General features: G+C 39.4%; 1 protein-coding gene and 1 pseudogene across 4 annotated transcripts; one reads left to right on the forward strand and one right to left on the reverse strand.

Moving 5' to 3' along the window:
• Positions 1 to 2,592: 2,592 nt before the first annotated feature.
• LOC149830518 (signal recognition particle 9 kDa protein-like) lies at positions 2,593 to 3,971 on the reverse strand. Its single transcript, XM_090015476.1, has 4 exons — positions 3,900 to 3,971; positions 3,795 to 3,798; positions 3,642 to 3,704; positions 2,593 to 2,726 (listed from the first exon to the last, which is right to left on the reverse strand). The coding sequence occupies exons 1-4, from the start codon at positions 3,969 to 3,971 to the stop codon at positions 2,593 to 2,595; spliced, it is 273 nt and encodes a 90-aa protein (XP_089871602.1).
• Positions 3,972 to 16,395: 12,424 nt separating this feature from the next.
• On the forward strand, positions 16,396 to 20,777 carry LOC149830519 (pentatricopeptide repeat-containing protein At4g33170 pseudogene; annotated as a pseudogene). 3 transcript variants are annotated; one of them, XR_016433674.1, is made up of 3 exons: positions 16,396 to 19,321; positions 19,433 to 19,480; positions 19,624 to 20,777. The product of XR_016433674.1 is annotated as a pentatricopeptide repeat-containing protein At4g33170 pseudogene, transcript variant X2 (transcript). The 3 variants fall into 3 exon arrangements; XR_016433675.1 differs by having other exon boundaries at positions 19,679 to 20,777; XR_016433673.1 differs by having other exon boundaries at positions 19,433 to 20,777.
• The last annotated feature ends 3,187 nt before the right edge of the window (positions 20,778 to 23,964 follow it).

Genomic DNA, 23,964 nt, shown 5'->3' on the forward strand with positions numbered 1-23,964 from the left:
AAGAGGACCTTTCCTGGTCGAATTTGTTGAAAAGCAAGCATCTTCTCCAACGATCGAGGTGGTATCCCATGTGGTAAGCAGGGTCCTGTGTTAAGCTGGAGGCCCAGGATCGAATCCCTCTGCCACATGGGGTGGCTGTTGTTCTGGTAGGGATCCGCCAAACCCCAACGGCCAATATTGCACTCTTGCTCTCATCAAAAGAGCTTACTATTGGCCGCATATGTACAACAATGTTGAGGAATATGTGAGAACTTGCCTCATATGTAACTGGACAAGTCTAGCAATCATAAACCTAAGGGTCTTCTTAATTAGCCTCGGTCAATCTCTAACCGTCTGTGGCAAAGCACTTTTATGGACTTCATCTTAGAGCTTTTGATCGTTGATGGATTCCGTTCTATCTTTATAGCGGTGAATAGGTTCTCAAAATATACTATCTTCATCCATGCTCAGCCTGTGTGTACTGCAGACAACTTTGTTCAGCTTTTTATTAAGAATGTGCCCATTTCTTCAACGCCCCACTATCCAAAAACCATTCCTACTTTAACTGCACACAAAGAGTCCACTAACTAAGTGGTTCATTGGATTATCTGGTAAGACCCATATGACCATACTTTGGATCTAATACCTAAATTCATACTTAAGATGCAATACCTGGATCCAACACACTACGCTACAGAAGACTAGAAACTAACAAAAAATAAGCAAAAATTAAAGAAAATATTCAAACTCATTTATTCATCTATCCGAAAATAAAACCCTGGTAATAATATATTTATAATAGAAAGAAAAACCCTAAACTAATATGGATCCAAACCCTAGCTATGATCCAAACATTAAAAAATCTAAAAAATTAAAATGAACCCACAAATGGATCCTAGACCCTGGAGCAAGGTTCTTCACTTGGACTCTTTTGAGTGGGAAAGTCAATTATACTCTTGATCGGCTACAAAAGATGGGATGTCACCTGGCTAATCGTAGTCCTATGTGTGAGTTCATTCTAGAATCGGCCTCCCATCCTGCTTGGTTTTGTTCTCTAATTCAAATCATCTTTTGCAAAGCCTGGCCGGATCTTTCTATACATGTAGAATAGAAGAGCCATTGTGTTTCAGGCAGCTGGTCCTAGGCCATCCTTTTGTTACACACATTCAAAGAGATGGCGTCGCATATGGAAGCGGTGGCTCTTCTCGGAATGGTGTTTAGGGGTGTCAATGGATCGGGTTTACCCAGACCAAAACCTTATAGGGACCGGGTATGGTGATAAATAATAAGACCTGGGTTCAGACTCGATGGTCCGATTAATACATGGATCTGGGTATGGTTTGTAAAATTTTATACCAAACCCGGGCTCGACCCAAGTTCCGATTAAGACCCACAAATTTTCAATGTAAAAATGATAAAAAAATATTATTTTACCAGGTATGGTCCGGGTCTGGTTCATGTAGTTCTTGTCAGGTCTGGGTATGGTTTCTCTTATAGTAGACCTGGGCCCAAACCTGATAACATACCCAAAAATTGGGCCCAAGTCTGGTTCACCTGGGTCCAAACCTGATAACATACCCAAAAATTGGGCCCAAGTCTGGTTCACCTGGGTCTGAACCAAACCCGACCTGTTGACACCCCTAATGGTGGCTCATCGGGTTTTCCTGGTAAAATCCATAAGGTTAGTTTCACTTAATGAAATATTGATTGTTTCAAACTCATTGATATCGTATGTACATCCGCACCAGAGACTAATGCAGGCAATATTAAACGTTAAAAATCAATAAAAAAAATTTATCCAACAAACTCCCCATGAAGTATCATGCCTCCTAAGAATATAATCGTGATGTTCTCGGTCCTCATAAATTCATGACCGGCGATATTCATCATGTACATTTTTTGTATGAAAATACAGAAGAAAAATACTCAAGGTAAGCCAGCCCGGGTTGGATGTTCAGACAAAGATCATAGGCTTCATAGCCCAAACCCGACCCACATGTTCCTTGGATCAAGTCTGGGTTAACCCGAATAGCATTAGATTTGGCATTTTTTATGACCATATCCAAATATCCAGGTTGGGATCAGGTCGGGTACCCAAGACAAACCTGACCCATTGACAGCCCTACCAAGATGTACAATTTCATATTTTCATGTGCCACTTCAGGCATGGATATATTTATCACCTGGGACAGTCTTTTATCTATTTGATGGCTAAAGCAATGCATCGATCTTGTTAAAAATGATTAACATATAATTAAATTATACTATTATGTATATGATTTTCTTTTAATAAAAGCTCGAATTTGAGTTTCAAATCATCTCAATTTTATTCTTCTTTATTATTGAAAAAATTCTCAATGAGATTTATCAAACAAAACTTGAACTTGACATGAGGGTGGCTTAACAAACTCAACCATGCTTAAGGTTAATGAACCAAACTGGAACAGGGGAAGATCTTGACTCATGTGCAGCACTACTGAGAGTAAATCACACAAAAAATCATGAGTCTCAAAATAAAAAAAAAGTAAGTGCTGAAGACCAGTTACAAAGAGAAAAAGATAAGACTTTTTTCCCCATTTTGTTAAAATGGCCAATGCCCAATAAGTTGCATCTTCAAAGAAAGTATAATGAATTGTAGGTACCATCAGGACCACGAGCCATTAGTGTAAAGAAGATATTGTTCAGCTTCTCCATCTTTTTAGCATCTTGTGCTTGATCCGTCTTAAATTTGAGGCACGGCAGCAAATAAAATTAAATCAACAAAGCACAAAAAAGGATATTTGGTTCCAGAAACTAAATAATGAAGCAGAACATATGAGATAATAAATATAGTTCTTGACTTCTCAAGTCCCAAGATGGGAATAGGCCATACATAAATGTATTTGTGTAAGGAAATAGGTAGAAATACAAATAAAAAGTGATAGCACTTGAAGATCCAATAATAGACAAGAAATCACAAGCACATAAAGTGCAAATACACAAACCCACTAAAAGAAAATCACAAGCACATTAAATGCAAGAAGGGTAATGCCAAAAGGCAAAAAAAGATAATTTTATTAAGAAAGTGTGAGAACTCTTATAAGAATGAGGGGGTAACACCGACCCCAACATCTATACAAGTGGGGCCCCCAATGGTCTCAAAAAAGGAAAAATAAAAACAAAAAAATAAAATTAAGAAAATAAAAAACAAAAAATAAAAATTAAGAAAATAAAAAATAAGAAAATAAAAAGTCTTAAATAAGTTGTACACAACTTATATTACATTGTGAAAAAACCAAAATACCCCTATCGGGTATTTTGGATAAAACAAAAAAATACACACACAAAATGAAGGCATGTTCATCACTTGAATTGGAAGAGCATTTCTGTTTGATCACATCAGTTGTCTCATATTCTAGGTGAATCAGTCTTTATCATGGTTGGCCACATAAAACATGGGAAAATATGAATCAGGGTTGACCACACATAAAATACTACTTATATTTAATGTAAAGTTTCAACGCAACATCATGTGCTTGCATTCACATAAGATTTATAAGATTAAATAGCTTAATAATGTAACCACCATATATAAAATGTTAGTAGTTGAACCGGCAGAAACATGCAATTGATTTAGTATGGGATCAACCAAGAATCTTCGTTCCTTCTACGATCTCTATTACCTGAAGGTATCATGTAAGAGCAGACCTGATTCAAGTGGCCCAGTGATCTGGACCACAATTTTCCTTCATATAAAACAATTAGAAATCAGAACAAGAAGTAGAATTTGAGAAATAAAGAGGGAATCGAGTCGAAAAACCGGATATCGCGACTACCCAACTGGGTAAACGAACAAAGGAATTCAAACACAACACATGGAAGTCAAGAAATGAGGAGGTAGATCGAATGGGGAAAACGGAAGGGGGTCGAGCGAAGTGTACCGATTGAGGGTCGGCGCGGAAGAGCTGGACGGATCTCTCCATGAACTCGTGCCACGAATCTATGTACACCATCTGTGTGGGGGATCTGATACCACCGATCGGGACAACGAGCGAGAAGGGCAACGAGGGCTCGGGATCTAGAGAGGGAGCACACAATTGGTCGCTGGATTTTGGGGCTTTGCCTCTCTTTTTCCTACTTGTTATTGCGCTGCTCCCTAAGCTTGCGGACTGCGGATGCGGATTCAATTTATATGACAGAGCAGGTTGCAACTTCATTGGACTGTTGAGCTTCATTTCAAGCTAAATTGCTGGATAAACCTATGTTGTTCGACTCAGGCTGAAACTGTTCACTGCTGCTACTTTTCAAGTCTGATAGATTGGATCCTGTCCAGCCTCTACTCCGGAACACTTCTGCTGCAAAATCAGTGGCGCTAACTGCTGGAGGGATGTACCAAGTGAAGTATTCTTTCCTAAGCAGTTTTGGCATGAAGAGAAGTAACAGCTAAAATCATATTCACCTTGGATGGGGAGGACAACTGAGTGCAATGGCTGTCCCCACACTCATTTTATCTCTCTTCTATGGTCCTCTCTTCTGGTTCTACTTTTACCTGCTTCTACCGGCCTTCACAGATTTCCTTGCACCTGTCTTCGCCGAGGCGCAGAATCTGCACAGGAAGGACTAATTTGTAATGTGGTTCTCTGTCTTTCTGTTTTGCAAGAGATCTATAGTGGCTTGCACCAAATCTGTATAGTGATCTCTCGTCACTTACGGCACATCTGTACTTCTCTCTTTTATTTAAATTTGATTTATTATTATTTCAAAAAAAGCTACCAAGCCCTACCCCTGAAATAGAAGGTGAACAGATGCAGCAGCATACTAAAAATACGATCACATTGCACCTGGTTTTTTATTCGTCCATTCCCACTTTTGCTTACTCACGGAAAGGAGTGGAACGTGGGATGAATATGGGTTCAGCACATTCTTCTTAAGCTTTTTGGGTGACCTGGGTGGGTGCAGTGCTTGACTGCATGGTACACATGACAATGAGTTAGATGTCCAACACATACATTGCCACCACCACTATGTCATCACTATCATCCACCATTGGTCCATCACCATTATCACCACCAGCATCAACCCTCACCACTTCTAACCTCTTTTCTTATTTATTGAAAGTTAAATAATTGGTGATTTAAGCATTTACTAAATTAAAAAAGAGGCAATTAAGTAGGTGTCAGTTTTGTACATTTACATGTAAACTCAAATATATCATATACCTTACCAATTATGTATCATCTACACAAATTCATAGAAAAACTTCAATAGTACAACAAACAAGACATGACAGATGAAATGTACGGCCAAAGACCATTTACCTTACCAATTATTTCTTAGTAAGTACACAAAGCAATAATCATCATATTCTGCTACCAAGTAATAAAAACTAATTATTTATCATTAATTGTCACTACAAGAAAAATGTTAATTAGCGACGGAAATTTGCGACGGATTTTTTCCGTCGCAAATTAGCGACGGATTAGCTAGAGAAAACTTTCTTCATGAATCCGTCGCTAAGTAGCGACGGATTAGCGATGAAAGTTTTCTCTAGCTAATCCGTCGATAATTAGCGACGGATTAACAACAACAATTGTTTCGTCGCTAATTCTCAATACCAGAAAAACATTTTAGCGAGGGATTTAGCGAGGGAATTTTTCCGTCGCTAATTAGCGACGGAAAAATTCCCTCGCTAATTTTCGATTTAAACCGAGCGCGAAATTTTCCCTCTCTCCCTTTCAAAATTTAAATCGATCGCACTCGATTTAAACCGACTTCTTTGGAGGACGTCGACGTCGGAGAGTGCGTTGGAGAGCATGTACATGAGAGTGGAGGACGGCGACGCTGGAGGACGGTCGGCGATAGCTGGAGGACGTCGACGTCGGACGTCGGCGTCTGTTCACGAAGGACGAAGACGTCGGTTCATGGAGGACGGCGACGCTGGTTAATCACGGAGGATGACGGCAACGCCGGTTCACGGAAGATGACGGCGCCGGTTCATGGAGGACGGCGACGCCAGAGAGCACTGATTCACGGAGGACGGTTCACGGAGGACGGCGACGCCGGAGGACGGTCGGCGATCGCTGGAGGATGTCGGCACCGGTTCACGGAGGACGACAACGCCGGTTCACGGAGGGCGGCGACACTGGTTCACGGAGGATGACGGCGACGCCGGTTCACAGAAGATGATGGCGCCGGTTCATGGAGGACGGCGATGCCGGAGAGCATCGGCTCACGGAGGACGACGGTGACGCCGGCTCACGGAGGACGACGGTGACGCCGGTTCACGGAGGACGACGACGCTGGTTCACGGAGGACGACAATGCCTGTCGGGTGCGGTATAAGTCCGGCTTATTGCTGCCGGAATACCGCCCGACAGGGATCATTTATTTTTATTTTTATTTTTTTAATTTAGCGACGGATAATGTCCATCGCTAATCTGTCGCAAATTAGAGACGGAATTAACGACAAATAAGTTTTTTCGCTAATTAGCGAGCAAAAATTCGCGATGGCCTCTATCCATTGCTAATCCGTCGTTAATCCATCGCTAAACTGTTTAGCGACGGCTTAGCGACAGATTAATGATGGATATAAGCCGTCGCTAATCCATGATTTTCTTGTAGTGTGTTCATAACAACTGATCAAAATAAAAGTAGTGTGAGATGGGGCCCGTTTCTTCTTGGGGAGCCGCAAATTATAGTATTCTTTTAAGGAATGTAAGAAGGTATCTATTGAATAACTTTGCCTAATGTACATTTACATTTACAATACATCAACAATTTTACGTACCTATGCCTTCAACTCGGCTGAAGATTTTAATTTTTATGAATTGGGGAACAAGCAATGTGTTTTTTGAGAAATGCATATGAACGCGAGGAAGTTCAGGTTGTACAACTCCACAGTTTCACAGGTTTCACTACTAAAATAGATGACAACAACAAACATCTAGTATGATCATATTTCTTATTCAATAATATCATTGTTTTTCTCTTGTACTTGGTTAGTTGTAAACAAGTTGATTTGTAGGTACAATTATTTGCAAAGTGATTTATTGTTTATGATTACAGTGATTGGATAGCTTGTCTAATGTATAGTATTTCTCAATAACAAAATGGGCAATTACATTGATTGTATAGTTGTTTGCTAATAACTTTTTTTATGATGATACAATAGACTACTAAAAATATATTGTCAAATTCTATAAATGTGTGAGGACGTAGAAGAAAAAAGAGGTTGCTCAAAAGAAAGCTGAGAAAGAGACAAATAACCAAAAAAACTATAGTAAAAAACAAAAAGTCCCAAAAAACCAAACAAAATGTGAAGGGGAGGAGAAGACATCAGACGATGAGGTGTCGAAGTTGTCCATATTTTTGAAATCTTAGTTGTAGACAATTATGGGTCATCAATGTTGAATATTTTTTATTCATTGATGTTTTGTAAATTTTTTGATGTTTAACTTTAGTTTGGGTTGGATGTTCTAATAACATTGAAGTGGTTTATAAATTTTGAATGTTTTTCGATTCAAGTTGGATGTTCTTTAAATATTTGATGTACTATAAATTTTGGATGCTTAATTTCAATCCAGGTTAGATGTTTTGTAAAATTTGTAAGTTTTGTAAATGTTTTATGTTATATAAATTTTAGTTGTTATATAAATTATCTATGGTAACAATGTCGTATTTCATAAATGGACGACATTCATATATTTAGCAAAAAAATTATAAATACATGTAACAGTTCACATGCGTATCACATAAGAACTTAAGTAAAAAAATGACCAATAAATAATAAAGTGCATTCATATGTACATGATGTAAATGTCTCCAAGTTCGCAAATAATAAAGTACATTCGCATAAACATCATGCAAAAGTATCAATATTCACATATGATGCTAAGATGCACATTCACAAATGTATCTTGCAAACCAAAGGACCTTCGTGTATAAGACACTTGTGAATGTCAATTAAATATATAATAACTTAAGTTGAAAAAAGACATCCGCAAATAATAAAATACATTCGCATAAAAATCATGCACATATACTCAACTTAGCAAATAATGTAGTACATTCACATAAAAGTCATATGAATGACTCAAGTTTGAAATTAATGGCATAAACATCATCTGAATGCACTCAAGTTCACAAAAAATAAAATACATTCTCTTAAACATCATGCAAAATTTTTTATCTTCGTGTCACAATGTGTGAATATTCTCAAGTTCACAAATATTAGAATACATTCGCATAAACATCATGTAGAACTTGATATCTTCATATCACAGTGTATAAATGTCCTCATGTAAAACCCATGTTTTTCAGAAAAAAAAATTTAAACCCAGGTCGGATCTCACCCGGACCCGTTAACCCGCTAGGGTTATAAATAGAACGGGATGAGGGTTTTTCTTTTAAAACCCTTTCCCCTTCCCGCGCCGTTCGACGCCCCCTTTCCCCCCTCTATTGAAAAGGGTCGATTGGCTCCCCCGGATCCCTCTTTAAATAACGCAGAGGGGAGGGAGGGTTCTCACGGCCTGCACCTCCCTCCTCCTCCCTCTTGGCTCCTCTCCTCTCTCGTCCACCTCCCTCGCCTCCCTCATCCCTTTGTCGGAGCTTCACTATCGTCTCTCTCTCTCTCTCTTTGTGACCTCCGACGGGACGCCGGTGAGCCCCCTACCGTCGCTCGCCTGTTTCCCCTTTCGACAGACCCACCGACGCCATCACCTTTCCTCTTTGTTGGGTACCTATCGACGGCAACCCCTCCAGCAGCAGTCGCCGAAGCTCCAACGCCGCAGCCGTCTCAGGTAAAACCGAAACCCACTTTGATTCTCCTTCTTCATCTGTCTCCCTCTTCTTCGGATTTGCGTCAGGCAGGGGCCGAGCCCCCTATCGTTCAGCTTTTTATCAGGCAGGGGCCGAGGCCCCTGCCGTTCGGCCTTTCCGTCAAGCAGGGGGCTTTTGTCAGGCAGGTGTCGGTGCCCCTGCCGTCCAGCTCTTTCGTCAGGTAGGGGCCGAGGCCCTTGCACTACTTTTTTTAGGCAGGGGTCGAGGCCCCTACCGTTTGGAAATTTTTGTCAGGCAAGGGCCAAGGCCCCTGCCGTTAGATAGTTTCCATCAGGCAAGGGCCATGGCCCCTGCGGCTCAATAGCTTCCGTCAGGCCTCAGCCTCGGCCCTCTACCTCCTATTGTTCGCACCAGGCAGGGCCTAGCCCCTGCGGCTCATACCCTTAGCTAGCAGGGATGGCCCCCTGCCGCTTTCTGCCACCCTCCCCAGCTTCAACCTCTGCCTCTGCCTCCCTTAATTAATGTCAGGTTGGGTCGGGATCACAGATGAGTCCGCCCCTCCCCTCCCGTTTCTTTAGAAATTGCTAACTATTTACCTTTTTTACATTTTGTGCAACAGAGCCGGCTCGCACCCCGAGCCGTCATCACTTACGCTCAGAGACGATCGCAACCTCGCAACTTCCCAAAGTAAGAGAAAGTTGCACAAAAAGGGTAGTAGATGAACCAAATTAAGTTGAAATAATTTAAATGGCCATGCTGGATATGTCAAGATTTACTTTATTTTTTCTGCACTTAATTGCCTTGCGTATTTACTTGCCTTTACGTTTGTTGGTTGAGGTACAGCTTCATACCACATGCATTATTTGCACATTTACTTGCTTGCACAGATATTTGGTCAAGGTAGGGTTTCATAGGGTTTCATAGCTCGTGCATTACTTACACATTTACTTGCTTGCCCATCTTTTTGGTCGAGGTATGATTTTGTACCTCATGCATTTTGCTTATACATTTTATGACCAGTGTGTGATTTCACACATCGAGTATTGCTTGTACTTTGTTGTCACACTATAATATGCACATGCTCGCAGTTGTGGTATACAAGTAAATGCTACCTTGTATATATCCTATTTTCTCTCATTTTTAAAGGATGTGAGTTGCGCTTGTACGCAACAGTTCTTTTTAAGTGGGATTCTTTATACTAATCCAGTTTTCAAATGCAAAATTTTGCAAAAACAAAGATTGAAAGTCTTGCAAGTTGTGAAACTGCAACTAAGCCTTCCCAAGTCAACACATTTGGGAGAAACATTTTACAACCTCGATTTGAGTTTACAATCCAATTCGGATAACCCCAACCAGGGGCATGAGCATGTTATGTTGAAGAACCCATATTTCGTTTATCAAACCCAATGTCATGAGACATGCACATCATGTTGATACTGCAGTAAAATGGATGTGAGATCCGTAGCGATTTCATATGTGCGAATGACACAATGTTGTATTGTGGTTTTAAAAGACTAAACAAGTCAAATGAGCATTTTTTTATTTATTTGAATCTTTGTGAGGTTTTGTGTTGAGGTTTCTTTTGAGAAACCATTATCCTTTCATCGTAGTTGTGCCTTTGGATAGGTATGACCATATCGTTGGACAAGTACGTCACGTTTGTGATACGATGACTGGATGGTGAGGTTGTGACAACCTTAAAATGTTCAAATAACATACATATCAAATGTAAACTAAAATGATTGCATTGTTGAAATACATTATGTTGGGGTTTCTTTTGAGAAACCATTACTCTTTCATCGTAGTCGTACCTTTAGATATAGGGATGGCAGTGGGGCGGGGCGGGGGACAAGGTCTCCACCCCCGCCCCGCCCCGCCTCAAGATTTTATCCTCCACCCCACCCCGTCCCCCTGGCGGGGATGGATTTTATCCTCCACCCCTGCCTTCATCCCCGTTTCTTGTCCTCCATCCCTAGTTCAAACAGGGATGAGGTGGGGCAGGGCGGGGATATTGCGGGGAAAAGTGGTCGGGGCGGGGACGGGGTGGGGAAAAGTGCACGTCCATCCCCGCCTCCACCCCCGGACGGGGATGGATTTTAACCTTCGTCTCTGCCTCCATCCCCGTTTCATACCCTTCATCCCCGGTCCAAACGGGGTGAGGCGGGGCGGTGCCCCGCTTGCCCCCGGTCTACTGTCATCCCTATTTAGATAAGTATGATCATACCTTTTGGACATGTATGTCACGTTGGTGCTACGATGATCAGATGATGAGGTTATGACAACCTCAAAATATGCAAATGACATGATGCTTGACATGATGCTGAGATCACCTAAAATGGTGATGATTTGCCTTCACAGCCAAGATGCTCGAGTTGGGTCGAATGACCAGAGCATTCAGAATGGATCTTCGGTTAACTAACCCCTAATGCACCCATTTGACTCGTTGATTCTCATCAAAAGAGATGACGGAAAGCTACAAAAACTTTGATGAACAGGTTGTTAACAATCACCTCATGGGCAAATGACTTAGATTCCCTCGTCATCGGAGTTAGGGGAAAGGGACTACCGTAATTATCATAGGTGGTAGCTCCCCATGAGCAGGATGCATCCATAGTTTACGTATGCTTTGGAAAATTCTCTCTTAGTCATCGACCGTCTTTTTAAGAGCGAACTGAGTAAGTTATGTGGGGTATCATAAAAATCATAGCATAATAAACCCTTGGATCAGTATCGGCTGCTTCTAGAGTCGTGCCTTGTGCGTACTCGCTTGGTCAGCTAATATCGAAACATAAGTTAAATATGATCACAGAATTTATTGAGTTATGCACATGTGATAATTGTAGCATGTTACATGCTCTACTACTCGTTGAACGGTGTTTGCATGTTGTAACATTGCTCTTGCTAGTTTAACTGCTTACACAGTTTTTTGCTTGTGGCAACTAGTTTACTTGTGCTAGTTAAATGCTTGTAATAATTTTAGCATTATGTTCATGATAGTTTGCAATATGAGACTTGTAATATTAAGCTGCTTATCATAGATTTAATTATTTATTTGCTTATATGCGTGTCGCAAGGTTTTAAAACCCGTGACTCGGAACTCGACTCGTTCTTTATTTTCTCGTGACTCGGCGGGTCAACTTGGTGACTCGAACCGGGTTTTGTTAACTTTTGATTTTAAAAGAAAAACAATATATAATTTGTCTCAAACCATGTTTTTCAGTAAACATATAGTCTAAAGAGTTGACAATAAAAAATTGCATGTTGAGAGTAGAAAAAGTACAAACTTCTTCATAACAAGGTCACATGGAAAGATCAAGTTACATGAAACTTCTTCATAACAAGCATGTCTTTGGTATTCAATGAAGGCCCCATGTAACTGAGTCTAGAAAGTTAGAAACATACTTAAACTCAAGTTTCTAAATTGAATGGTTTAGGAATTTCAGCTAAACTTCTCCAGAAGATACCCTAGCTTTTGTTAGATTTCCTTTCTAGTTATCTCACCTCATTGAGAACAGCAACACATCATCTTGCATAAAAAGCCAGATTGAATTAGTTGCAACAAGGTAAAACAACAATAAGAGAATGAATCACCAGAAGAAATTCCAATTATGACCAAGGGAAATGTTGTCACATGGATACATGTACAAGATCAGCACAACTGGTATGATATGGGTGTTTCTGTCAAAAAATAAGGATGACAGGGTACAGATTGTTATGCACAGGTGTGATACAGACTTTGTACAAAAATGTATTTTTATATACAATGAAGGATATGATGTGTGTTCATAAAACAACACTCAAAGGCACCCAACACCAGAACATGAAGCTGATACGTGTATGCTTCACTTTTTTGTTAGATCTTTGAATCATTTTTTTTTTGCCAATATGTTTAATCAACACATAAAGATTGATAGATTATTGTATCTTTGAACTGGTTTGTCTTGTAATTTATTATTTATTATTAAACTGTTGTTTTGAAATACCCAAAAAATCAAATTTCAAATATCTCAAAACTCGGCCGAGTCTGACCGAGTCAGGCCGAGTCAAGGTCGATTAAAGGCAAGCCGAGTTTACCCTGCTGGGTTGACTCGCTGGAGGGCCGAGCCGAGCCGAGTCACCGAGTTGACTCGGCGAGTTTTAAAACCATGGCGTGTCATATTAAATTATTTTGCTTAAGTCTCTTCTATATTTTTCTGTATGTGCACTTACCAGTTTTTCGTGAAATTAACCCATTTCATGGGCAGGTGATGTATAGGTCAATGCGGCTTGCGATGACACGATGACGTGATGAGATCAAGATGGGACTTTTTTCCTGACGTTTTTTTTTAGGACATTTTAGTAAATTTGGTATAAAGTTTCTTTAAATTTTTTTTTATTAAACTCTAAATTATTAAAACAGTTAGATCAAAACTCTGTTTTTTTATTTTAATAAATATATTGAGTTGCAAATCCATTGTTTAAGAGAAAGTTTGCATTGTAATGTGCTAAAGGTTCATGGACTTACTATTTCAAACATGATTTTCTGCTGAACCTCTATTTTAAACTCTGATAAATAATCAATTTCAAAGCTTTTAACCTTTTCATAAAAAATTTCAAGTCCCAGATTTTTGGGGTGTTACACCTGCAAACCTCCTTAGGCTCGCATAACAGTATGTGAATGTCCCTAAATTCGCACACTATGATATATGAAAGTTGTATAGAATTCAGTGTATATATAACATTTCAAAAATTACACATTCGATATTCAAATTATATACATTAAAGAATTCATAGCCTAAGAAATTCATTAAATTCAAACATTCACCTATTGTATATTCAAATCATATACATTCAGAATTTTACCCACTGTATATAAATTTAAATTCAAACATTCACACGAATCATATACATATGAATTTAAATTTACACAAGCAACTAATCAATCAAAATTATAAAAGTATTCAATTACAAAAGTTATATGTATGCAAATACAAAAAATATTCAAATACTGAAGTCATTGTTGTGATGTGTTAGACGCGCTCTTAGCTCTTCGATAACCCAATCCTTGTTAGCAATTATGTCAGCTTGAAACTGTATAATAAATTTCTTTGCTCGAAGCAAATTCTTCAGCATGTGGTTTCCAGCCAGTGCAAGAGCCAACTATGCATTCACTCCATTTGTAGTCCTTTTGAGCTTCGAACTCCTAGCCCCAAGTTCCAACTCAATATCCTTATTTGTGGAGGGATTAATTGCAAAGTGTTGGTTGTTAGCAACTACATCCTCGTTGTTATCAGCACTTACCATGGATGATAAGTCGATGTCATCACCACCTTTACACCAATTTTCAAGTTCAGAAAAGAATAACGTGGGTTAATCCTTGGTCTAATCTTTCACGTAAAAAGCGACGCTTTTTCTCATTGCGGAGGGCAACAAAGTGGTTATCGAACAAATTCAAATTGTTGGACCACAGTTGCCCATTTGGTGCTCTACGTCATTCATGTTGTGCAACCAAATGTCCCTCCTTACGATGTCCATGTCTTACACAATCGCATTCTCCTCCTCCTTGTATGTGTCTTCGTACATGCACCATGTTACCTACATAACGAAATTTCATTCATGGTTAGTCTTATATCATATCATTGATAAAAACGTAGAAATTTTTTTCTCATGCATACTTACATATGTCCTAGTCAGTCCTCACAACTTTGTTGCGCATATGACTCTTCCCATATGAGAACCCGACGTTCTTCGATTATTCTCATGTTATTCATTGTGTGGCCGACTCCATATGGAAACACATGAAAATGCAAAGACACATTCACGTCTCTTGGGTCTTACGATGGATATGTGCTCCATGTCCAAACCTATAATGATCAATACATGAATTTTTTGAGTATAAATAAAAAATTAAGATACGATGAAGGAATAAATACCTCCAACACCATCAACATGTCGACGGTGTTTTTTCTTTCAGTCCTCATGTTACTCAAACTTATATATAGGTGTGCAAGTGCGGATACTTCCCATGTGTATTCATCAACACAATTTAGGTCTTACAACAGTTGCATGTATAATCTATGGATTGTCTTCTCACCAATATCAATAAATATGCATGTGCTAAAGGAGTAGAGTCAGAATGTTCACCTCCTTTTCCACTGTAGTATCACCCTTCCCTCCAATCATTGTTGGGATCAAAGTGGCTCATCAACCATGATAACTCCAGCCTTTTAAATATTGAATTGCAAGAACTTATCTTATAAACATGCTTAAAGATACACAAATATAACATTTTAAATATTGAATTACAAGAATCAATTTAGTTATCCTAAAAACATGTTTTACACATACATGACAAATTAATCAATCAATTGCAATAATCAAACTAGTTATCATAAAAACATGATATATATATATATATATAATTAATATATATATTCAAACTAGTTATCCTAAAAATATGTTTCACAAATTAATCAATGAATTGCAATACTCAATATAGTTTTCTTATAAAATGCTTTAGATTCAGACCAATATGTATCATTTTAAATATTAAACTTCAAGAATCAAACTAGTTATTTTAAAGAAATGTTTCACGCACACTTATATATACATGACAATTTGCCGTAAGAAAGTACATGTCTACCAACATCAAACCTTGTTTGTCGTTGTGACCTTTTCTTTGAAGCATGCATGTGCTCCTCCAAGGGCTGATATGCTACCTCATTCCTTGCAACCTCCACCTCAAACTCCTGAGCCCCTTGAGAACTCTCACTCTCCTCCATGTCTTGAGGACCATCAATATTAATATTCACCTCAACATCTTTATCTTTTAAATTCTTCACAATCACCTCAACCTCAACCTTTGCATCCTCTCCTTGTTGAGATACCTCATTCGCCCTTTTCTCCATCACGGTGTTCACATTCTTCCTCTCTCTCTCTCTCGCCATTGTCACTGTAACTGCAGGTGGTCGTATCTCAAACTTCTTTTAGTCAGGCATTGAGGCTATCAACAATCTTAAATAGAGCTAATGACATTAACTTCTTCACCACCGATTGCACACATGACTTTACCTTTTTCTCCTTTGATACTTTCGAAATGGAAAACATGATTGTGGTTACACACTCGACCTTTTTTGTTTTCAACTTTAGTCATAAATTTATGCATCAAAATTGATGTTCATTGGTGCTTATTTGAGTGCAAATTTTTGAGTTTTCGTTGAGAGAGACTTTATTTTTTGTGGGTAAACATCAGACACTTGAGGCTTTTGGCTACGAAACAAGGTCCTTCTCTACCTACTTGTCAAGCCTACTCTAATCTTCATAGAAGAAAGTATCACCAATGTATAATTTTTCTTCTTTAGCTTTTCATGTTGTGTTTCATCATTAACACATGGTGTAGGCGTGATCCTTTTCGAGACAGTTACTTTAATTGTTATTTTATAATAAACAAATTTAAAAAAAATTATAATAAAAAAATATTAAAAATCATGACATGTTAACTTAAAAAAATAGAATACCCTTATTGAATATGTCAAGATAACTTAAAAATCAACCATTAAATATCGCTTGCTAGAAACACTCATGGTCGATGATTTTAAAAAAGTTATCAATAAAGTGCCGACATTGATGATGCCTAGTAGATGAATAATCATAAAAAAATCACTCACAATTGTCGTTGAAAAAATCACCATAAAAAATTTGCCCAAGAAAAAACATTCGAAACCTCTGGGTGGAGATCACAACCGAACACTTGTTTATGAAAAAATAGCTCTAGACCGTCCTTTTATATTAACGATGATGGCGTTTTGTAATGCTAATACGGACATTCCCCAGGTACATCCCACAAATTTACGAAGGTAGACAGCAGTGGGAAGTTCGGTTTTTTAGCTTCCCCAACTCAGGTGCTGTAGTTCCTGTATCGATCGGAACCACCATCTGGGTAGTACTCGTACGTCGCGTTACACCTCGCAAGGTAAACCTGGCCGGAATTCACTGCACCGCACAGTCCTTCACCTCCCGGAAGGCGGTTTTCAGGCAGGTCCTGCAGTCGGCGACCGAGAAGTCACCCTCGCACTGCCCCAGCGTGTAAACCATGCCATCATCGACGGTGTAGAAGACACTCCCTCCCTGAATGCCGCTCTGCACGTCAGAGAAGCCCGCCTGCCTCATCTGCAGGAATGCCGAGCCGGCGGCCGGAGACGACCCGCACTTGGAGTAGAGCCTTGCTGTGCCAGGAGGTAACACCCCTGAAGCTGCACCCTGGCCCCTCTTTCCAAAACTTTTTGCAAGAGGCCATTCTCTCCAAAAAATCTCATCTCTGGCAAGAAATTACATGCACAAACCATAAAAAGTGGATTCCAATTCAACCTTTTCCTCTTAAACAACCTCATCTCCTTCTATTCCAAGTCACCTGCCACCCTTTCTAGTGCCAACAAAGTGTTTGACGAAATACCCAACCCGAATGTTGTATCTTGGACCACTCTCATCACAGGGTACACCCATGCCAAGCTTCCCCTCCTCGCCCTGCGCCTCTTCGTCTCCATGCTCAGCTACCACACCCTCCCTAACCAACACACCTACTCTGCAATTTTCCACACATGTGCGGTAATCTCGGCCGTGAAGCCTGGCCTGCAGATCCATGCCCATTCTGTTAAACTTGGTTTGGATCAGCAAACCTTCGTGGGTAGCTCGATTATGGATATGTATGCTAAGTGTGGCTGGGTTGATTATGGACTTCAAGTGTTCGATGGAATGCTTGAGAGAGATGAAGTTTCTTGGGGTGGAATCATTTGTTGCTGCTCGCAAAATGGACGACCCTGGGATGCTCTCAAGCTTTTCGGGCTCATGTGCGCTTCAAGTGCACGGTCCAATATGTTCAGCCTATCTGGTGCGCTTCGTGCATCGGCAGATGCTGCTGCCTATGACCAGGGACGGATGATCCACGCTCATGCCATTGCAGTTGGGCTTGAGACCAATGTTTATGTGGGGAGTGCCTTTGTCGACATGTATGGGAAATGTGGAATGATCGATGATGCTCAACTTGCCTTTGATTCGATTATGGCCCCAAATTTGGTCTCCTGGAATGCGATTATCATGGCTTATGCTCAGCAGGGCAATGAAGATGCTTCACAAAAACTGTTTGAGGAACTTCATAGAGGTGGTGTATCGCCAGATGATGTAACATTCCTCGCCATTCTCACTGCCTGCTCTAATGCTGGGGTGGTTGACGATGCTCGTCATTATCTAAAATCAATGAGCACAAAATTCGGGCTCTCCCCCAGTGTTGGGCACTACACCTGTCTCATCTCTGTTCTTGCCAGAGCAGGCCTGCTTGAAGAGGCAGAGGAGTTGGCTCTAAGGATGCCATTTCCTCCAGACAGGGCAGTGTGGCGTGTGCTGTTGTCTGCATGCATGTTGCATGGGAATTCCAAGATTGGGGAGCGAGTTGGACTTCGAGCTCTTGAATCTAAAGGTGATAATGGTGAAGATGAAGATGATGCTTCTCTGTATGTGCTTCTCTCTAACATATACTCAGGTACAGCAAGGTGGGATGAGGCAGCTAGAATGCGGAGGGAGATGCAGAAACTAAGGGCCCTAAAGGAAGCAGGACGGAGCTGGATTGAGGTCAATCGGCACATACATGTGTTTGTGTCTGGCGACAAGTCCCATCCTAACACCGAAAAAATCTACAGCTTGCTAGCAGGGCTGATGGAGAAGATTGGAGAATTAATGTTGGTGGATGTTGTGAGATAGCAGTGAGTCGGGTGGCTGTGAAGTTTGGCAAGTTTTCACAGCATATGAGTGGTTGTCATTAGGGGTTTTGGCACTGGATTGCAGATGAACCACGAATATGGGCAATAAATGCTAGTGATTGCTAGCTGCAAAAAATTGTTCAAGGTGCACTAACAAACATAAATGCGTGGTGGGGGTTCTTCATATGGAATGCATGTATTGGTAGGCTACGTTCAAGCATAATGATTTTGGCATCATGCTTACATTTTTTCTGAGCGTATTCAAAATAAGCGGGCATTGTGGTAAAATCGGAAGCCGATCAGGTCGTTCGTCCAATGAGTTTCAAACTCATTCAACAATCCTGACCATTGGACGCGACAGCCGATGTATGCCACGTGTCCCACCCAGCCAGTCGTTAACGTTGTAATGCCGTTAGCAGCGTTTCAAAAAAATAAAAAAATAAAAAATCTAGGTGAGCCTAAAAGACAAAAGTCCTTTGGGGTTTTTGCCTCTCTCTTTCTCTCTTGCCACTAGGGTTAGTCTTCTCCCTTTTGCTGCATCATTATCGTCCACCATCATCAGAGCTCCTCCTTCCTCCATTGACGCCATCACCGCAACTCCTCCTTCCTCCATTGACGCCATCACGCCATTAGGGTTAGTCTTCCCCCTTTTACCACCTCATTACTGTCCACCATCATCAAAGTTCCTCCTCTTTTGGACGCCATCACCGAAGCTCCTCCTTCCTCCATCTATGAGCTCGAAAGAGGGCTTCATCATCAAAGCTCCGCTCATCCTCCTCTTCTACCTGACGCCATCACTGCAGCACCAGAGCTCCTCCTCCTCCCAACTCCTTGCTGCCGTCACCGAGACCCAAGGTATTTATTGTGTGCTAGAGTTTCCTTACTTTTTTTTCCTTTCAACATTGAGTCACCATTTTTATCTTGTTCTGGATTTTTTTTTCTGTTTTTTTGTTTCTTTTGCTTCAGCGGCAAGAACTGACTGCTTCCCAATTGAGATCTTGAATCTTCCCTCCGGTACGGTTTCTCTTTCCTAGTCATAGAGATCTAGGGGATCAACGGCATGGTTTCAGATCTCCCTGATTTTTTTCTTTCAGCATTGTAGGTGTAATATCAAAAACCTATTTGATTGTTTTGTTTTTTTATTCTATCTTCAATAGGTCAAAGTTTCAACATTGTTAACATTTTTTTCTTCTTTTAAATGGATGCATCAAGGTGTTGGCTTTGCTCTCAAAGACATGGTGGTAAATAACAATACATGGCTGGTGCTGTATGAACTTTTAATCAGTTCTTGTTTTCTTTCTTTTTTGAAGGCAAACCTTTGTTTTTCTAAAATGCAAAAACCTTCTATTTCTAAGATACCATGGATATTCACTAGCACTTTCATCTTGCAAAATAAATGCATCTTGTACACAGACACACATACATGTATACATGTTTCTGTGTATTATGACAACATACACAATGTATATGCATTTATATGTATCAATATGGACAACTGCAACAGAGAATTCTAATGCTTAGAATATCAAGTTTATGGATATTTTTAATATTTTTGACTTTTAAATGGTCAATGGAACCTCAGAATCATCAGTACAATAACTTCAACTAACATATGTATTTTTTAGCTTCTAACTTGCATGAATTTGTCGTCTCCCTAATCCTCATTGAAGCCATGAATAGTCAAAACAAATATCTGCACAAACACACAAATGCTAGAAGTGCAAAAAATAACACTCATGAATACGATAAGTTCATTGATATTTAAAGGAAAATCATAGCGCCACAAAAAACGTGAACTTGGAGTGTTTCCTCCACATGAAAAGAAGTCAGACCTGTGAATTGTACAAGAAAAATGTATAGTAATACCAAACATGTGAAAGATAAAATGAAATATCTGTAGCAGAGGGTTATTCGCTATGCTCAGGTTTATGACAGATCATAAGATACTTGCACCTATGGCTAATATGAGCATTTCCCATGTACTTGTAGTAATTTTCATGGTAATATTTAAGTGCATACCAGTGTTGTGAAAAGCGTTGAGGCGTAGCGAGGCGCTCCACCAAAATCGGAGGCGAGGCGTAAAGCGTAAGCCTCAATTTTTTTTTAAAACTTAAAAAAACTATAAAAAATATCTAAAATTATAAATAAATAAAAAATGCTTTATTGATGAAGCAACAACCAACAAGAAATAAAAAATCTCAAATAAATATGCAGCGCACGGTGTGGATTGGCTAAAGTCAGATAGGCGAGAAGATGATCTTGCACGTCGTCCTGGAAGTATTGTTCAGGTGATTGAATGGTCGAAATCTTTTGTAGCAATTAATAAGTGATGCGTATTTTTTTTTATTAATCTACACGCTTGTATGTGCAAAAATATGCAGTGCAGGGTGGTAGTGAGTTTTTTTTCATTGTCAATATACACTTATACAGGTTTCTTTCTAAATTTTTATTCTTCCATTAGTTGATTGCTTGCTTTCCAATTGGATGAGGCTTGCTTGTGAATCAAACTGGACATGATTTGGTTGGATATGCAAGTAAAAATCTTGATCTGCTCAAGAAGCAGGTAATATGCAGGCTCAAGCATGCCTGACCACTAATTTTACTTTCATGCACCATATATATCAAATCTGCATATGAATTTGATTCAGATTATGCTGCCTAAGCATGATCTTGGATCTGATTGATCGTTTGACCATCCAACCGATGGATCTGATTCAGGTAATCTGAAATAAAACAAAAATGAATTGCTCAATGCCATGAAATACAAATCCTAATTTTGATTTTTCGTATAGTTGGTATAAGTCATGTATAGGTACCATATAAGATGTGATCCAACAAATGAGAGACGGAGAGAGATTAACAAATCTAGATAGCCACGCAGCCAAACCAATAATACGTTTTTCTCTTTTTACATATATTTTATGATGTTTTACATATATAGTTAATGAGAGAGAGTACCTGTTTTAGGGAACCACCACGAGAGAGATAGAGACTACTGCTCTCTGTGTGTGTGTGTGTGTGTGTGAGAGAGAGAGAGAGAGAGGAATCAGATATGAGAGAGAGCATACCTATTTCGAGGCTCCACCACGAGAGAGATTGCTTTGAGAGCTGAGAGATAGAGGCTGCTGAGAGAGCTGAGAGAGAGATGGCTGTGAGCAAAAAAAGCAGAGAGAAAAAAATGAGCATAAAAAATAAAGGGCCCCCGACCGTAATTAGGGTCGGGGGCACTTCATTTAAGCTCTAATGTTTGGTCGAATGAGGGTTTTGACCCTCATTTGACCAAATAAATTGAGGCGTGTACGCCTCATTCTGAGGTGCGCGCCTCAAGGCCTATGAGACGCACGCCTCGAGGGTTTTGCGCTTCACACATGTGCCTCAAGGCATAACGCCCCTTGCCTTAAGGCGAGGCACGTTTTTGCGCCTTGAGGCGCGTTTTTAACAACACCGGTGCATACACAACATAGATCATGAGCTGGATCACCCACTTAGCCAGCTCTTTAGGGCAAAGTTTGATGGATTTAATGTGGTCAAGCTTTGGGAGAACAACTCTCAGTTATAATGTCACTCTATTCGTTACACCTTCTCACCCTAGTATAATAGCATTGCACCTATATGTAGATAACGTGATTATTGTTAAAGTAAAGAAAAAATTCAAAGGATAAAATAAGTTTCAAAATACATTTAAATTTCCTTCAGTACTTTCTGGCTCTTTGAAATTGCACTTTTGCATGAAGGATGTTAAAGCTCCCTTAGGTTTGTCACATGCAGTCAATATTTTTGTCTTCTATGTGACCTGAGTCACTTGACTATGTCCTAAAAGACAACTTAGACAAGTATGATATGTTAACAGGGTTACTTAAGAAGCATGCATTATATAAATGTATGCTTACTAAAATCATATCAAAGCATCACTTTTGGGATTTTTCTTGAAAATTCAAGGAGACAGCACATGAGGTTCAACTTTGTTCAACATGCTTGCCACCTAGCATCACCTAAAGTCGGTAGCATATTAGATGTTGAATATTGCAATCATGAAAATATGAGTGATTTTTGGAGGTTTTTCCAATATTGTTGAAGAATTTTTATTGTCATATTCTTAGCTGGTAACAAGAGTCTTAAAATGGTGCTGAAACGTGAGTCCCAGTTGTTGCACTTATGATCCTTTTAGTTTTCGAAAAAACATCATTAATGTGGGATTCCTATTTACTCTGTTTGACCTCTTGCCAATGCACTTGCAAGACTAAATAGTTTTATTTTATTTTAAAATTTATAACATTCAAACAAGCCTTATTGAGGCGTGCCTCTTATTTGCAAGCTATTTTGTTTTCAGCACACATAACCCAATCTGCAACACTTGCACATGCATGCACACATGTATGTGGCTTAGACATGCAAATAGTAGGCATTATTTACTCAATTTGACCAAATAGATGTATTTTACCATGACATATTTGCTAAGAAACATGCTTTAGATCTAAGACCTCTTAAATATATTTAGCATGGTTTATTTATTAGGCAAACATGCTTGGCTAGAATCAAGTTTTTAATGTATCTCAAAAGTTTGTATCTTGATTAACAATGGGTCATCCTTTTTCATTATCCCTTTTATGGTAATTATTAGATCTAAATTTAAAAAATGATATCATCTCCTAGATTTCTAGTTTTTGTTTATGTTTTATTTTATTTTATTTACTTGTTTGTACATGTACATTGGCATAATTTGCTATGTTCACATTTATATTAATTTACTAATGATGTCCACCTTTTTAACAATTATGTTAGAACACTGCATAGCACTGTATCCAATACAACTGTCTTTTCAGAAAATGGCTTCTAATGCAGAAAAAGTAGTCATTACACTGAAGGCTAGACTGCTATATCAAGAAATGTGCATATATCCATAAAAGATGCACTTGTTGGAAGCAGTTGCATTCCAGAGATTGGTACGGAGTTTGATGAAGATAAGAGTTCATATAATTTTTCTCATTTATATGAAAAAAATCAAGGTTTGCAGAGCTTTTATAAGAACAAGAATGGTGTATTGACATGTAAGGAATTTGCATGTAATAGGGAAGGCCTAATGATGCTCCAGTTAGAAGGATGGAGAAATGGGATAATATATTAGTTAAAAGAGGTTGGGGTAGGCCTAGGAAGACTTGGATGGAGATGATAGGAAAGGATTTGAATGCTTTGAACCTCACCGAGGACATGGCATTGGATAGAAATGATTGGAGGAGAAGGATTCATGTGGAAGACCCAGAATGATTTTCTTTTTTGGTTCGTATCCCTGAACCCAATTGTTTTGGGATGAAGGCAGAGTTGTTGTTGAGGGAAGGCTTTAATGCTAAGGAGAAAGATGGTACCAGAAGCAAGATGAGAGATGTACTGCAAAATTTGTTGTTAAAAAAAAGGCAAGAATGGAAAGTTTTTTGTGCCTACTTTTTTGCCTACCCATAACTATGCACTTGCTACTCCAAGGAAAGCCCCTAATCTAAGGT

Source organism: Nuphar pumila, chromosome 8, assembly GCF_984573655.1.
Source record: "Nuphar pumila chromosome 8, dmNupPumi1.hap1.1, whole genome shotgun sequence".
Lineage (NCBI taxonomy): Eukaryota > Viridiplantae > Streptophyta > Magnoliopsida > Nymphaeales > Nymphaeaceae > Nuphar > Nuphar pumila.